The sequence below is a fragment of the Nerophis ophidion genome, linkage group LG14 (assembly GCF_033978795.1).
Source record: "Nerophis ophidion isolate RoL-2023_Sa linkage group LG14, RoL_Noph_v1.0, whole genome shotgun sequence".
Lineage (NCBI taxonomy): Eukaryota > Metazoa > Chordata > Actinopteri > Syngnathiformes > Syngnathidae > Nerophis > Nerophis ophidion.
In genome coordinates, this window is record NC_084624.1 from 12,459,627 (window position 1) to 12,475,393 (window position 15,767).

Sequence of the window (15,767 nt, forward strand, 5' to 3'; positions counted from 1 at the left end):
CGGCAACGCCAGAGTGGAAGAGGGTCCAATCCCTCTCGAGAGAAGTGGTTCCAGAGCCCTTGCTGTGCGTCGAAGTGAGTCCGACTATATCCAGCCGGAACTTCTCCACTTCGTGCACTAGCTCGGGCTCTTTCCCCCCCAGTGAGGTAACGTTCCACGTCCCAAGAGCTAGCTTCTGTAGCCGAGGATCGGACCGCCAGGTGCCCTGCCTTCGGCTGCCGCCCAGCTCACATTGCACCCGACCTCTATGGCCCCTGCTTTGGGTGGTGAGCCCATTGGAGGGGTGACCCACGTTGCCTCTTCGGGCAACAGGCCGGGCCACCAGGCGCTCACCATCGTGCCCCACCTCCGGGCCTGGCTCCAGAGGGGGGCCCCAGTGACTCGCGTCCGGGCGAGGGAAATCTGGGTCCATGTTTTGTCTTCTTCATAGAGGTCTTCGAGCTGCTCTTTGTCTGATCCCTCACCTAGAACCTGTTTGCCTTGGGAGACCCTACCAGGGGGCATAAAGCACCCGAACAACATAGCTCCTAGGATCATTGGGACACGCAAACTACTCTACCATGATAAGGTGGCAGCTCAGAGAGGAGGTTTCAAATAATAATAATATTAATTACAAAATATAAATGACATATCAATTGAAATGTATATAAAAATTAAATGCTTCTTTTCTATTTGCAGCCTTCTGAGGTAAATATCAAAATAAACTTTTTCCACAGGCTAATAATTAATTTGAAAATAAAATAACAATAATGAATTAATCAAAACTGCGATGAGGTGGCGACTTGTCCAGGGTGTACCCTGCCTTACGCCCGATTGTAGCTGAGGTAAGCACCCCAAAGGGAATAAGCGGTAGAAAATGGATGGATGGAATGAATCAAAAATTCAAGCCTTGAAGTAGCAAGACAAAGTGCATGAATAAAACGTTAATTATTGCTCAGTTTGCTACACTGATTTGCTTTAACACTGAATATGGAACAAGCATCGTTTATATAACTTATTAGTGCAAAATCAACTTTCACAAAACAAATGAAAAACACATTTATTGTATATTAAATTCATTTTAAATAAAAAATTGAATGCCTCTTTTCTATTTGCAGCCTTCTGAGGTAAATATCAACATTAACTTTTTCCACAGGCTAATACATTTCAAAATAAAATAATGAATAAATCAACCATTCAGGCCTTTTTACTGCTCAGTTTGCAACTCACTGATTTAAAGTTAAAGTTAAAGTACCAATGATTGTCACACACACACTAGGTGTGGTGAAATTTGTCCTCTGCATTTGACCCATCCCCTTGATCACCCCCTGGGAAGTGAGGGGAGCAGTGGGGAGCAGTGGTGCCGCGCCCGGGAATCATTTATGGTGATCCATCCATCCATCCATTTTTCTACCGCTTATTCCCTTTGGGGTCGCGGGGTGCGCTGGTGCCTATCTCAACTACAATCGGGCGGAAGGCCGTGTACACCAGTCGCCACCTCATCACAGGGTTAACACAGATAGACAGACAACATTCACACTCACATTCACACACTAGGGCCAATTTAGTGTTGCCAATCAACCTATCCCCAGGTGCATGTCTTTGGAGGTGGGAGGAAGCCGGAGTACCCAGAGGGAACCCACGCATTTACGGGGAGAACATGCAAACTCCACACAGAAAGATAACAAGCCCGGATTGAACCCAGGACTGCAGTACCTTCGTATTGTGAGGCAGACGCACTAACCCCTCTGCCACAGGTTGTTGAGGACGCTAAAGGCACTGGGCGGCATAGCTCGGTTGGTAGAGCGGTCGTGCCAGCAACTTGAGGGTTGCAGGTTCGATTCCCGCTTCTGCCATCCTAGTCACTGCCGTTGTGTCCTTGGGCAAGACCCTTTACCCACCTGCTCCCAGTGCCACCCACACTGGTGTAAATGTAACTTAGATATTGGTTTTCACTATGTAAAGCGCTTTGAGTCACTAGAGAAAAGCGCTATATAAATATAATTCACTTCACTTCACTGCCTTTAAGGCACGCTCTCAATGTTGTTGCCCGGGTGGAAATCGGGAGGAATTTGGGAGAATGGTTGCGCCGATAGATTTTCAGGAGGGGCACTGATATTCGGGAGACTCGCCGGGAAAATCGTCAGGGTTGATTGATTGATTGATACTTTTATTAGTAGATTGCACAGTTCAGTACATATTCCGTACAATTGACCACTAAATGGTAACACCCGAATAAGTTTTTCAACTTGTTTAAGTCGGGGTCCACGTTAATCAATTCAGAGTTGGCAAGTCTGAGTATTAGCGGTGAATGCGGTGTTATAGCGGCATTACGCTGAATAATACCGGCGGGCCGGCTCTAATGTTAATATGATATTGCCTCAAGGGCCATATGAAATTACACGGCGGGCCAAATTTGGCCCTCGGGCCAGAGTTTCACCAAAATTTTGGTGTCCAAATCAAAGCATTCCAACATCCGCAGGCTCCACTCATCCTTATTTACCATGAATTGATTAACGTGGACCTCGATTTAAACAAGTTGAAAAACGTATTCGGGTGTTACCATTTAGTGGTCAATTGTACAGAATATGTACTGAACTGTGCAATCTACTAATAAAAGTATCAATCAATCAATCAAAAAATCACCATTCATGCATTTCACTTCCACTCCCACGTATCCGCGGCTTGCGCACATACGGCATTCATACGCAATTCACACCGGAATTGCATATTCTTATTTGGTGGAAATCCGTTTATCAGAGACACGCCCAGTACAAGTTAACCGCAGTAAACGAAGAACAGCTAGTGCAGACGATCAGATGCTTAATAACACTGCCTACCTTTTCTTTGGATGTCTGCAGATTAGCTTCATAGCTCTTCTTGACGACCTCCATCTGCTGCAGATGCAACCTCAGCTCTTCTCTGCAGGCTGACAAAGACGACTGGAGCTCACCCACCTGCAGCACGCCCAAAACACAAAAGTCCAAGTGAACACTGGCAATGGTGAATTTCTTATTTTGAACAAGAGAATATAACCTTTTCGTATACTATCATTTAGTGGGAATCAATGATATTTGTACAAAATGACATGGCCAAAGCAGTTGGATGCGTTTGTGTTAGTGAAAGATAGGAGGGCACAGGACAAACTGCTGGCCATCATGGACAATCCTGCCGACGCACTCCACCAGACAATTGAGGGACAGCAGAGTTCATACTCCAACAGGCTCCTTTAGCTTCGTTCCCACAGTGTTCCATTCAAGAACTCCTTCATTCGGCACTCCATCCAGCTGTATAACCACTCGCCATACAGCAATAGATGATATCTGTCTATTACCTGACTGATTCTATGTTAGCTACTTCTCTCTGTTTTTAATGTCTAATTTCTTTTTTCTGCTGGATCTAGTCTCTATTTTATGCTGCAGCTGTCACATATACTGTAATATTGTACATGGTAATTGTTATATATTGTATATATGATATAGATGTATAGAAACCCTGTTTCCATATGAGTTGGGAAATTGTGTCAGATGTAAATATAAACGGAATACAATCATTTGCAAATCCTTTTCAACCCATATTCAATTGAATGCACTACAAAGACAAGATATTTGATGTTCAAACTCATAAACTTAATTTTTTTTTGCAAATAATAACTAACTTATAATTTCATGGCTGCAACACGTGACAAAGTATTTGGGAAAGGGCATGTTCAGCACTGTGTTACATCACCTTTTCTTTTAACAACACTCAATAAAAGTTTGGGAACTGAGGAAACTAATTGTTGAAGCTTTGAAAGTGGAATTCTTTCCCATTCTTGTTTTATGTAGAGCTTCAGTCGTTCAACAGTCCAGGGTTTCCGCTATCGTATTTTACGCTTCATAATGCGCCACACATTTTCCATGGGAGACAGGTCTGGACTGCAGGCGGGCCAGGAAAGTACCCGCATTCTTTTTTTACGAAACCACGCTGTTGTAACACGTGCTGAATGTGGCTTGGCATTGTATTGCTGAAATAACCAGGAGCGTCCATGAAAAAGACGGCGCTTGTATGGCAGCATATGTTGTTCCAAAACCTGTATGTACCTTTCAGCATTAATGGTGCCTTCACAGATGTGTAAGTTACCCATGCCTTGGGCACTAATGCACCCCCATTCCATCACAGATGCTGGCTTTTAAACTTTGCGCCGATAACAGTTCGGATTGTTCGCTGCCCCTATGGTCTGGATGACACGATGTGGAATATTTCCAAAAACAATTTGAAATGTGGACTCGTCAGACCACAGAACACTTTTCCACTTTGCATCAGTCCATCTTAGATGATCTTGGGCCCAGAGAAGCCGGCGGCGTTTCTGGATGTTGTTGATAAATGGCTTTCGCTTTGCAAAGTAGAGCTTTAACTTGCACTTACAGATGTAGCAACCAACTGTATTTAGTGACAGTGGTTTCCTGAAGTGTTCTGAGCCCATGTGGTGATATCCTTTAGAGATTGACGTTGGTTTTTGATACAGTGCTGTCTGAGCGATCGAAGGACACGGCCATTCAATGTTGGTTTCCGGCCATGCCGCTTACATGGAGTGATTTCTCCAGATTCTCTGAACCTTTTGATGATATTATGGACCGTAGATGTTGAAATCCCTAAATTTCTTGCAATTGCACTTTGAGAAACGTTGATCTTAAACTGTTTGACTATTTGCTCACGCAGTTGTGGACAAAGGGGTGTACCTCGCCCCATCCTTTCTTGTGAAAGACTGAGCATTTTTTGGGAAGCTGTTTTTATACCCAATCATGGCACCCACTTGTTCCCAATTAGCCTGCACACCTATGGGATGTTCCAAATAAGTGTTTGATGAGCATTCCTCAACTTTATCAGTATTCATTGCCACCTTTCCCAACTTCTTTTGTCACGTGTTGCTGGCATCACATTGTAAAGTAATGATTACTTGCAAAAAAAAATGTTTATCAGTTTGAACATCAAATATGTTGTCTTTGTAGCATATTCAACTGAATATGGGTTGAAAAGGAATTGCAAATCATTGTATTCCATTTATATTTACATCTAACACAATTTCCCAACTCATATGGAAACAGGGTTTGTAATATAATATATCTATATATATAATAAACTGTACATATATTATGTAAATATTACGTATGTATGTTATATTTTCTATGGCTACATTTAGTCTATTTATACGTGCATTGTCCTTTCCGTCGTAACACTTTCCATCATTGTAACTGAGCTATTGTGTAGTAGGGTTGTCCCGATCCAATATTTGGATCGGATCGGTCGCCGATATTTGCCAAAAAATGCGTATCGGCAAGGCATGGGAAAATGCCGATCCAGATCCAGTTTTTAAAAAAAACTTCGGTCCGAGTTTTCCAATGCACCGATTTAAATAATATATTCCAGTCTTCTGCTGCTCCCTAAACTCCGTTCCGCATTTTCCAGCACACCTTCAAAATAACCAAAGGTCTGTGTTCTAACCGTTCAGACGGCCGTGTGAATTAAAAGTTACGGTAAAAATGTCAGCTGTGTGGGATTATTTTACCCTACAAAACGAAAAAGATGAAGAGGTGGAGTGCAAAACATACCATAATAAAGTCAAGCGTGGTGGTAAATTTGTAAGACATTTTAATGACTCTTGCGAGTGAGAGGCTTTTTAGCACTCATTGATGAACACAGGAGCAGGCTAACACCTGAGCATCTTGAAGTGCTCGTCTTTGTTAGAAGGAATCTCCCCATTATGCTTGGACTTCAATTGTTTGCCCCCCCCTGACTGGGGCAAACAATTGAAGGGAGTGCGTAGATATTTTTTTTTTAAGTTTACACTTGTTCAAGTTTAAGTATTGATGCTGAGTTATAGACATTTTATCCCACTCAGGTTGTTTGTGTGTTTTGCTTTTGTAATAATGTTTACAGCATTATTTGCACTTTATACTGTCCACTTTTTTTACTGTTTAATGATGCCATTTCTGTTTGTCATCTATAATTTTTGATATTTTGTGTTTATGTATACTGTCCACTTTTTTTACTGTTTAATGATGCCATTTCTGTTTGTCTTCTATAATTTTTGATATTTTGTGTTTATCCTTGAATACCAACTATTGTGTATTATTCAAACTCACCTAATTCAGCTGGCTAGTTGTTATCAAGAGTACTAAAATCCTTTTCAGCATGAATCTGACAACTAAGTTGGCTAAATAACTTTAAACTTTAATACATGCTCGGATAGGCCAGTATCGGCCAGTATCGGTATCGGATCGGAAGTGCAAAAACAATATCGGTATGGATCGGAAGTGCAAAAACCTGGATCGGGACATCCCTACTGTGTGGAACCATTTCCCTTGTGGATCATTAAAGTTTGTCTAAGTCTAATGATGGCAAAGACATCCATGATGCCATTATAAGTATAGTATTTTATGGCGTTTCCTCCTTACAGATGTTGTGTCAGTCCTTTACTGCAGTTACTTGCGCTTTGTTTGAGGTCTTCAGTAAAAATAATATTCTTAAATTGAGATTATACAACTGATTTAGTAATTGCAGTTGCCTTGGATCAAGACATGAAATAGAAGTAACTGAAGCTGGTGCACATAAGTATTTTGTCTGGTCAACCAAAGGATGCCTTATTCTTGCTGTACTGACCTTGGAAGCAGACTCGGCAGTCTGCTTGTTCAAACTGTGGAGCAACTCTTCGTTGTGCCTCACTTCAATCTGCTTCTCCTGGAGCAAAATAAAAGCACTTTCCTTTTCACGGTCTGTTCAATAGAAGTGGACATCAGAGGCGTCCTTACTTGTGTGAGCTTTTCTATGGAGGTATGAAGCTGGAAAGCTGTGGTGTGCGCCTCGTCTCGCTCTCTCTGGAGAGAGCGCAGCTCCTGCTCCATCTCCGATAGCTGAGAACGAGCCTTGTCCACAGACAACTGCAACTGCAAACACAGAGAAAATATTTACTTTGCATTATTTCAGGATTGTCAAAGTTAACAGCTCAACGCAATTTATTTTAACCGTATATGCTGCTTTACCTTAACTGTAAGGCAGCAGTGGTTGGTATAAGGTCAGTGATCAGATCAATGCATATGCTACTGAAAATATGATTGTTGAGGTTGTGCTTGGTGTAGAGCTGGGCGATATGGCCTTTTTTCAATATCTCGATATTTGTAGGCTAAATCGCGATACACGATATATATCTCCATATTTTGCCTTAGCCTTGAATGAACACTTGATGCATATAATCACAGCAGTATGATGATTCTATTTGTCTACATTAAAAAACTCTTCTTCTTACTGAATTAATATATGCTCATTTTAAACTTTCATGCTGGGAAGAAAATCACAACTAAGTCAATTGACCAAAACTGTATTTATTAAACAGTTATTAAGCAGTGGCACAAACATTCATGTCATTTCCAAAACAGAAAGTACAAGATTGTCAGACACATTTTAAAACAAGCTATGAGTGCACTTTTGTGCATGATGTCACTAAGATGACATATCAAACCAACACTTAACTAAAGAGCGCTTTTTGTACAGAACGCCACTACAATAGTTGAAAACAGGGGTCTCAAACTCAATATACCTCGGGGCCACTGGATGCAGAGTCTGGGTGAGGCTCGGCCGCAAGAAAAGATTTCTTGAAAACATTTTTGCAAACTCCTCAGCATGTCTAGTTGTATAACGTTGTTTCAAATTGTATACCTTGTGCACCGCAACTTTCTCTGTGCAAATAAGACACGTCGGGGTGCTCCTGTGCTCAACAAAGAAACATTGCATCTTTCACTTTTCCTGGAATTGTCTTTGCTTGTCACTAACCTTCCTCTTCACTGGAGGCTTTGAAAAAGACTTGTTTGGGGTTGTTGAATATATTTGTAATTAGCCACGCACGGAGACTAATATTATTTCCGCAATGTGTGTCGTTCCGCTTTTCCTCACTACAGCAACACGGCGGTCGGCGGATAATAGCCGGGAAAGTACCTGGTTAGCGAGCGCAAAAAAGTGACGGCTCCCGGAGTGTTATCCGGCGTCAAATAGAAATATATGAAGTGTTCATCGTGTGAGGCAATGCATATTAAATAGGGCTGCGAATCTTTGGGTGTCCCACGATTCGATTTAATAACGATTCTTGAGGTCGTGATTCGATAATATATCTATTTTTTTCGACTCAACGCGATTCTCGATTCAAAAACGATATTTTTCTGAATCAAAACGATTCTGTATTCATTTAATACATACGATTTCAGCAGTATCTACCCCAGTCTACTGACATGCAAGCAGAGTAGTAGATTTTTTTTTAAAAGCTTTTATAATTGTAAAGGACAATGTTTTATCAACTGATTGCAATAATGTAAAATTGTTTTAACTATTAAACGAACCAAAAATATGACTTATTTTATCTTTGTGAAAACATTGGACACAGTGTGTTGTCAAGCTTATGAGATGCGATGCAAGTGTAAGCCACTGTGACACTATTGTTCTTTTTTTTTTTTTTTATCCCCAGGTGCATGTCTTTGGAGGTGGGAGGAAGCCGGAGTACCCGCACTCACGGAGAGAACATGTAAACTCAATGCTTAGTAGATAGCGATCTATACACCAGATTTAATAAGACCGAAACACCACGCGGTAAATAGCGTGTGCAATCTGTAAAACAAGTGCGTTGCATGCAATTTACCAAACCTGCATTAGGAAGCACACCTAATTATTCATCAATTCCACATTATCAGCCAGATGAAACAATTAATTGATGTGACGGGTGATGTGTAGTGTAGGACAGTGGTTCTCAAATGGGGGTATGCGTACCCCTGGGGGTACTTGAAGGGGTATGTGAGATTTTTTTTTAAATATTCTAAAAATAGCAACAATTCAAAAATCCTTTAGAAATATATTTATTGAATAATACTTCAAAAAAATATGAATGAAAGTTCATAAATTCTGAAAAGAAATGCAACAATGCAATATTCAGTGTTGACAGCTAGATTTTTTGGTGGACATATTTCATAAATATTGATGTTAAAGATTTATTTTTTTGAGAAGAAATTTTTAGAATTAAGTTGATGAATCCAGATGGATCTCTATTACAATTCCCAAAGAGGTAACTTTAAGTTGATGATTACTTTTAAGTGTAGAAATATTTCTTTATAATTGAATCAATTCTTTATTTTTCAACAAGTTTTTACTTATTTTTACATCTTTTTTTCCAAATAGTTCAAGACAACTATAAATGAGCAATATTTTGAACTGTTATACAATTTAACAAATCAGAAACGGATAACATAGTGCTGTATTTGACCTCTTTATCTCTTTTTTTCAACCAAAAATGCTTTGCTCTGATAAGGAGGTACTTGAATGAAAAACATGTTCACAGGGGTACATCACTAAAAAAAAGGTTGAGAACCACTGGTGTAGGATGAGGAGACAACAATGAGAAACATGAAAAAAAATGGAGTCCAGTTACCATGTCTATTCTGTGCTGCTGTTCCGTGTATTGCTGAGTTTGGGATTGTTTACTCTTGTCCAAAGATAGCTGGAACTCTTTTTGCTTTTTGCTGAGCAGTGACTGGTAATGCTGAAGGGTGCTGGTCTTCTCCTGCATAAAACATAAGTAAAATGGTAAACGGGTTATACATGTATAGCACTTTTATACCTTTTTTTTAAGAACCCAAAGCGCTTTGACACTATTTCCACATTCACCCATTCACACACACATTCACACACTGACGGCGGGAGCTGCCATGAAAGGCGCTAACCAGACCCCATCAGGAGCAAGGGTGAAATGTCTTGCTCAAGGACACAACGGACATGACTAGAATGGTAGAAGGTGGGAATTAAACCACCTTCAGCCACTCCTCCAAATGCGCCACTACGTCTCCAAGTAAAATTGACATATGCACATTTTCTAAACCTATTATGAAGCAGGAAATTATTTCTTGTGGATGCCCATGAGGCATCGGGGCCAAATTTGCCCTGCCGTGTAATTTAATTTGGCCCTTGAAGCAATATCAAATCGACATTAGAGCCGCTAATACTCATACTTGCCAACCCTCCTGATTTTCCCGGGAGACTATCTAAGTTCAGTGCCCCTCCCGAATTTCTCCCGATTTCCACCCGGACAACAATATTGGGGGCGGGCCTTAAAGGGACTGCTTTTTGGCGTTCTCTACAACCTGTCGCCACGTCCGCTTTTCCTCCATACAAACAGCGTGCCGGCCCAGTCACATAATATATGCGGCTTATACACACACACACAAGTGGTCAACAGTCATACAGGTCACACTGAGGGTGGCCGTATAAACAACTTTAACACTGTTACAAATGTGCGCCACACTGTGAACCCACACCAAAGAAGAATGACAAGCACATTTCGGGAGAACATCCGCACCGTAACACAACATAAACACAACAGAACAAATACCCACAACCCCTTGCAGCACTAACTCTTCCGGGACGCTACAATTTACACCCCAGCTATCACCAAACCCCGCCCACCTCAACCTTGCTGCCGAAAAGAGGCATTTAATTTTTATTTAAATTTTACTTGATATGCCATTGACATTTTTTAATTATTATTATTATTTTTTGAAACTGGATTTTGCATGAAACTATAAAGTTATATAAGCCTTGCTTGTTAAATATTCAATGCAAAACTTATTTGGGTTCCTATTAAAAGGTTAATTTGTTCAACCTTGGTCCGCGGCTTTGATCAGTTTTAAATTTTGGCCCACTCTGTATTTGAGTTTGACACCCCTTCCATAAGGCATCCAACCAGGCATTTTTTTTCCTCAGTACATTTTATTTATTCCTCAACCATAAGGTGGGCCTTGTTATCTAATCGTCTTTATTAGAAGCAGCCGGAATGAGACACGTTGTTGGAGTTGGACGCAAGGGAAAGGACATTTTGCTGGAAAGCAGAAGCCTGTCGAGATTGATTAAAACATAACAGTGTTATACCCGGAATTCCGGGCTCTCCTGGCAGTGTGTGGTGGTCTGAAGAAACCACTAGAGGGCAACCACACACTTATTCTTCTGTTGTTTGGATACTTTACATTAGTTTTGGATGATATCAACAATTATGGTTATCGATCCGATACCAAGTAGTAACAGGATCATACATTGGACATAATTTAAGTCCTCATGTGTTCAGAGACATACTTCCTGAGTTTATAAAGATAATATACATTTTTTTTAAAATGTTTTTTAATTTGTGATGCTAAGAAATATCGATTTATTCATAGTAGTATTGACTAGATACGCTATTCTACTTCATATCATTACAGTGGATGTCATGTGTAGATCCACCACGGCGTTTGTTTACATTCAGCTTTTGTTTCGTCATGCCCTTAAAAAAAATTGCGATACTCTACTAGTACCAGTATACCGAACAACCCGACCAGGAATATAATTAGCTTCACGTTTTATTCAGGTATAATGACTTGTCCAGGGTGACTCCCGCCTACCGCCCGAATGCAGCTGAGATAGGCTTTAGCACCCGCCGCGACCCCAAAAGGGACAAGCGGTAGAATTGGATGGATGGATTCATTTTGCACTAAAATAATGATTTATTTAAAAAAAAAAAACATGCATCAAATTATTTTCGAGTTTGAATAAAGAGTAGAAAAAACCCGATATTAATTTAAAAAATGTTAAAAGTTTTTTTTTAAATATATAAAAATAACATTCTGCTCAAAGAAGAATATATACAATAAATATATACAATAAAATCCTCTGAAGAGCACCAAAACAGGCTCGTAGGGATGAAATAGCCTCTGTGTTGTTTCCTGACCTAACATATCTAATATATATATAGATATAGATATATCTATCTATATCTCTCTATGTATATATATATATATATATATTAGGGCTGTGAATCTTTGGGTGTCCCACGATTCGATTCAATATCGATTCTTGGGGTCGCGTTTCGATAATATATCAATTTTTTCGATTCAACGTGATTCTCGATTCAAAAACGATATTTTTTCGATTCAAAACGATTCTGTATTTATTCAGTACATAGGATTTCAGCAGGATCTACCCCAGTCTGCTGACATGCTACCAGAGTAGTATATTTTTGTAAAAAAAACTTTTATAATTGTAAAGGACAATGTTTTATCAACTGATTGCAATAATGTAAATTTGTTTTAACTGTTAAACGAACCAAAAATATGACTTATTTTATCTTTGTGAAAACATTGGACACAGTGTGTTGTCAAGCTTATGAGATGCGATGCAAGTGTAAGTCACTGTGACACTATTGTTCTTTTTTTTTTTTTTTATAAATGTCTAATGATAATGTCAATGAGGGATTTTTAATCACTTCTATGCTGAGATTATAATTTATAATGATACTGTTGTTGATAATATTCATTTTTGTTTCACTACTTTTGTTTTTTTCTGTGTCGTGTTTGTGTCGCCTCTAAAGTGCTCTGTTTATTGCAGTTCTGAGTGTTGCTGGGTCTAAGCGGTAGAAAATGGATGGAAACTTTTTGAGTAAAAATGTCATATTTGTCAAAAATGAAACTAGATATACCATTTTAGTAGACCCATCTAGTTTAAATCACACCAAATGTGCTACGTTCCAACTAAAACACACAATCTCCTAGTTTAAATACAATGTAAGCCAATGACATATGATTGCTACTGGAGCTACATAATAAATATCGAATTAATAATTATTGGGCCGATATAAGGAACTATGACATCATACCAATAAACCTAATAATACACAATGGATTAAAAAATATAATAATACAAATAAAAAAACTCAATTTACTCCTGTGCTGTAGGTGGGTTAGGGCAAGCAAACCAAACGCTGATTTTCTCCTACCTGTGCCGTGCTGTAAGCAACAAAAATCTCGATCAAGTGCGTGTGGTCATGTTGAGCACGAATAAGACTGAGTACCTGTAGCTGCTTCTCCAGCTCAGTATTCCTCAGTGCGGCATGGCTGTAGGCTGATGTCTTCTCCTGTAACTGCTTCTCCAGCGCGGAAACTCGAGCGCCCTTCCTTTTCAGCTGAGGTAAAACAGAGGACAATGCCAGCTAAGCTTTGAGAAGTTGCCGAACAAAACCGTGAAACAACAACAAAAGACAAGCGATGTTACTTCTTTTTCTGCGGCCGAGGCTTGGTTGGCTTTGTCAATCTTCTCTGCCTGGAAGTTCTGTAAGTGGGAGGCCCGTTCGGCCTGCAGGGAGGAAATCTCCTCCTGGGCTCGGTTCACGCGCTCTTGCAGTCGATCAACCAGGCTGCTTTGTTTCGTGCGCTCGGCCTCCTTCACGTGTAGGACCTGTAGAAGCTGCTGGTAACCTTCACCTGACAAGGCATACAAAACCAAAGGACTGAGATGGATGGGGTTACAAGGGCCATTGATGGTTAACAAAGAACTAATTAGTTTTTGTGTGTTGCACTAACAGACTTTTGCAAAGAAATCTAACTTAGTTGTTTTTAATCTGAGCTAAAATGACAAGAGATAAATACCAATGGTCACAGTAAGTCTTCAAAGATGTTAGTTTGAGCTTAAAAAGTGATTCCAAGAATTAAAATTAGATTGTTGCACTTTATTACCATGTCATTTTCTTGCTTTGGGTTCTGTGCCACAATTCATCAGAATTTAACTGGAAATTATGATTTCTTTTGAACTTCAATGACTATTAAGGATATTACAGGTCAAACATTTCGAAACCTTTTTACTTAAATTGTATATAAATCGTATATATAAATTGCAGAATAGGGTGCATAATTGGGACTACCTTAATCCAGTGGTTCTCAAATGGGGGGACGCCTACCCCTGGGGGTACTTGAAGGTATGCCAAGAGGTACGTGAGATTTCTTAAAAATATTGTCAATATAGCAACAATTCAAAAATCCTTTAAAAATCAATTTATTGAATAATACTTCAACAAAATATGAATGTAAGTTTATAAAATGTGAAAAAAATTTGGGGGGGGGGGTTGGTGATGCCCCGCTGGATGAAATAAACAATGTAACAAGGTTTTCCAAAATAAATAAACTCAAGTTATGGCAAAAAGTGCCAACATGGCACTGCCATATTTATGATTGAAGTCACAAAATGCATTTTTTTTTTTAACATGCCTCAAAATTACAGTTTGGAGTATGGGACATGCTCTCCATGAGAGAGCATGAGGATGTTGAGGTTGGCAGGGTTGGGTGTATGTTGTAGCGCCCCGGAACAGTTAGTGCTGCAACGGGTGCTGGGTATTTGTTGTGTTGTGTTTATGTTGTGTTACGGTGCGGCTGTTCTCCCGAAATGTGTTTGTCATTCTTCTTTGGTGTGGGTTCACAGTGTGGCGCATATTTGTAACAGTGTTAAAGTTGTTTATACGGCCACCCTCAGTGTGACCTGTATGGCTGTTGACCAAGTATGCTTGCATTCACTTGTGTGTGTGTAAAAGCCGCATATATTATGTGACTGGCCCCAAACGCTGTTTGTATGGAGGAGAAGCGGACGTGACGACAGGTTGTAGAGGACGCTAAAGGCAGTGCCTTTAAGGCACGGCCCCAGTATTTTGGTCCGGGTGGAAGTCAGGAGAAATTCGGGAGAATGGTTGCCCCGGGAGATTTTCAGGAGGGGCACTGAAATTCTGGAGTCTCCCGGGAAAATTGGGAGGGTGGGCATGTATGTGAATTTGGCCATTATATCTCCCAGTAGGCCAAGATCTTTAGCTTTTCAGCCGAGTGAGAAGCAACCGGGATGAGTCCATGGTTCTCGCCCGGGAAAGGGTGGAGTGCCATCTCCGGGTTGGATAAGAGATCTTACCCCATGTGGAGGAGTTCAAGTACCTTGGAGTCTTGTTAACGAGTGGTGGAAGAGTGGATCCTGAGATTAACAGGCGGATCGGTGCAGCGTCTTCAGTAATGCGGACGCTGTATCGATCTGTTGTGGTGAAGAAGGAGCTGAGCCGGAAGGCAAAGCTCTCGATTTACCGGTCGATCTACGTTCCCATCTTCACCTATGGTCATGAGCTTTGGGTTATGACCGAAAGGACAAAATTACGGGTATAAGCAGCCGAAATTAGTTTCCTCCGTTGGGTGGCGGTGCTCCCCCTTAGAGATAGGGTGAGAAGCTCTGTCATTCGGTAGGAGTTTAAAATAAAGCCGCTGATCCTCCTCATCGAGAGGAGCCAGATGAGGTCCGATCATCTGATCAGGATGCCACCCGAACGCCTCCCTAGGAAGGTGTTTAGGGCACGTCAAGAAATACACGGTGCACTTACCCGTGTAAAACATTATCCAAGGAGGGGAACCTTAAACGATGGGTTAGTGTGGCTGACACGGGGCTTAGGTTAAATAATTGAGGAGTTATCCGGCTTAATGTAGACAGGGCCTAAGTTCATTGTCTTCTTCGTGGTGCTTTTGCAACTGCACCAAACCTTTCCTCAGAATTTTCAACGAACTTGAAGTGTTTGGTCAAGAGGATTATTTGTGGTATGTTCATTTTCAGAATGTGCTTGATCTATTTTGGGCCGAAGTGAAACAAAGAAAACAATCTGACGTTGTGGTAGTTGTATATTTTAGTTACGGTGCCATGATTTTACCCATCCGGCTTATGTGGGAATAGATTATCCCCCTGAGCTAACATGACTTTGACACCCCTGCTCTAGACAGTGCTACCTTAAAGAAACAGGTTCATTTCTGCCATGGTGGTGACGATTACTACAGCAGCTTCCTTTCAAATTATTTCTACTAACTTTAGTTCAGTATTTATATCCAAAAATCAGACAGCCGCATTTAATGAATTCAACCAATTTAAGTCCTGAAACAGATTGTGTTTGAGTTCCA

At 40.5% G+C, this 15,767-nt stretch overlaps 1 protein-coding gene across 2 annotated transcripts in view; it reads right to left on the bottom strand.

Moving 5' to 3' along the window:
- Window positions 1-15,767, bottom strand: part of ccdc18 (coiled-coil domain containing 18) — a 79,720-nt gene that overhangs the window by 41,520 nt on the left and 22,433 nt on the right. For both annotated transcript variants that reach the window (XM_061919852.1, XM_061919853.1), the window contains 6 exons: window positions 13,072-13,280; window positions 12,872-12,982; window positions 9,428-9,559; window positions 6,771-6,905; window positions 6,622-6,699; window positions 2,820-2,936 (listed from right to left, as the gene is read on the bottom strand). In XM_061919852.1, the coding sequence (XP_061775836.1) occupies window positions 2,820-2,936; window positions 6,622-6,699; window positions 6,771-6,905; window positions 9,428-9,559; window positions 12,872-12,982; window positions 13,072-13,280 (782 nt within the window). The remainder of the gene's footprint in view (window positions 1-2,819; window positions 2,937-6,621; window positions 6,700-6,770; window positions 6,906-9,427; window positions 9,560-12,871; window positions 12,983-13,071; window positions 13,281-15,767) is intronic.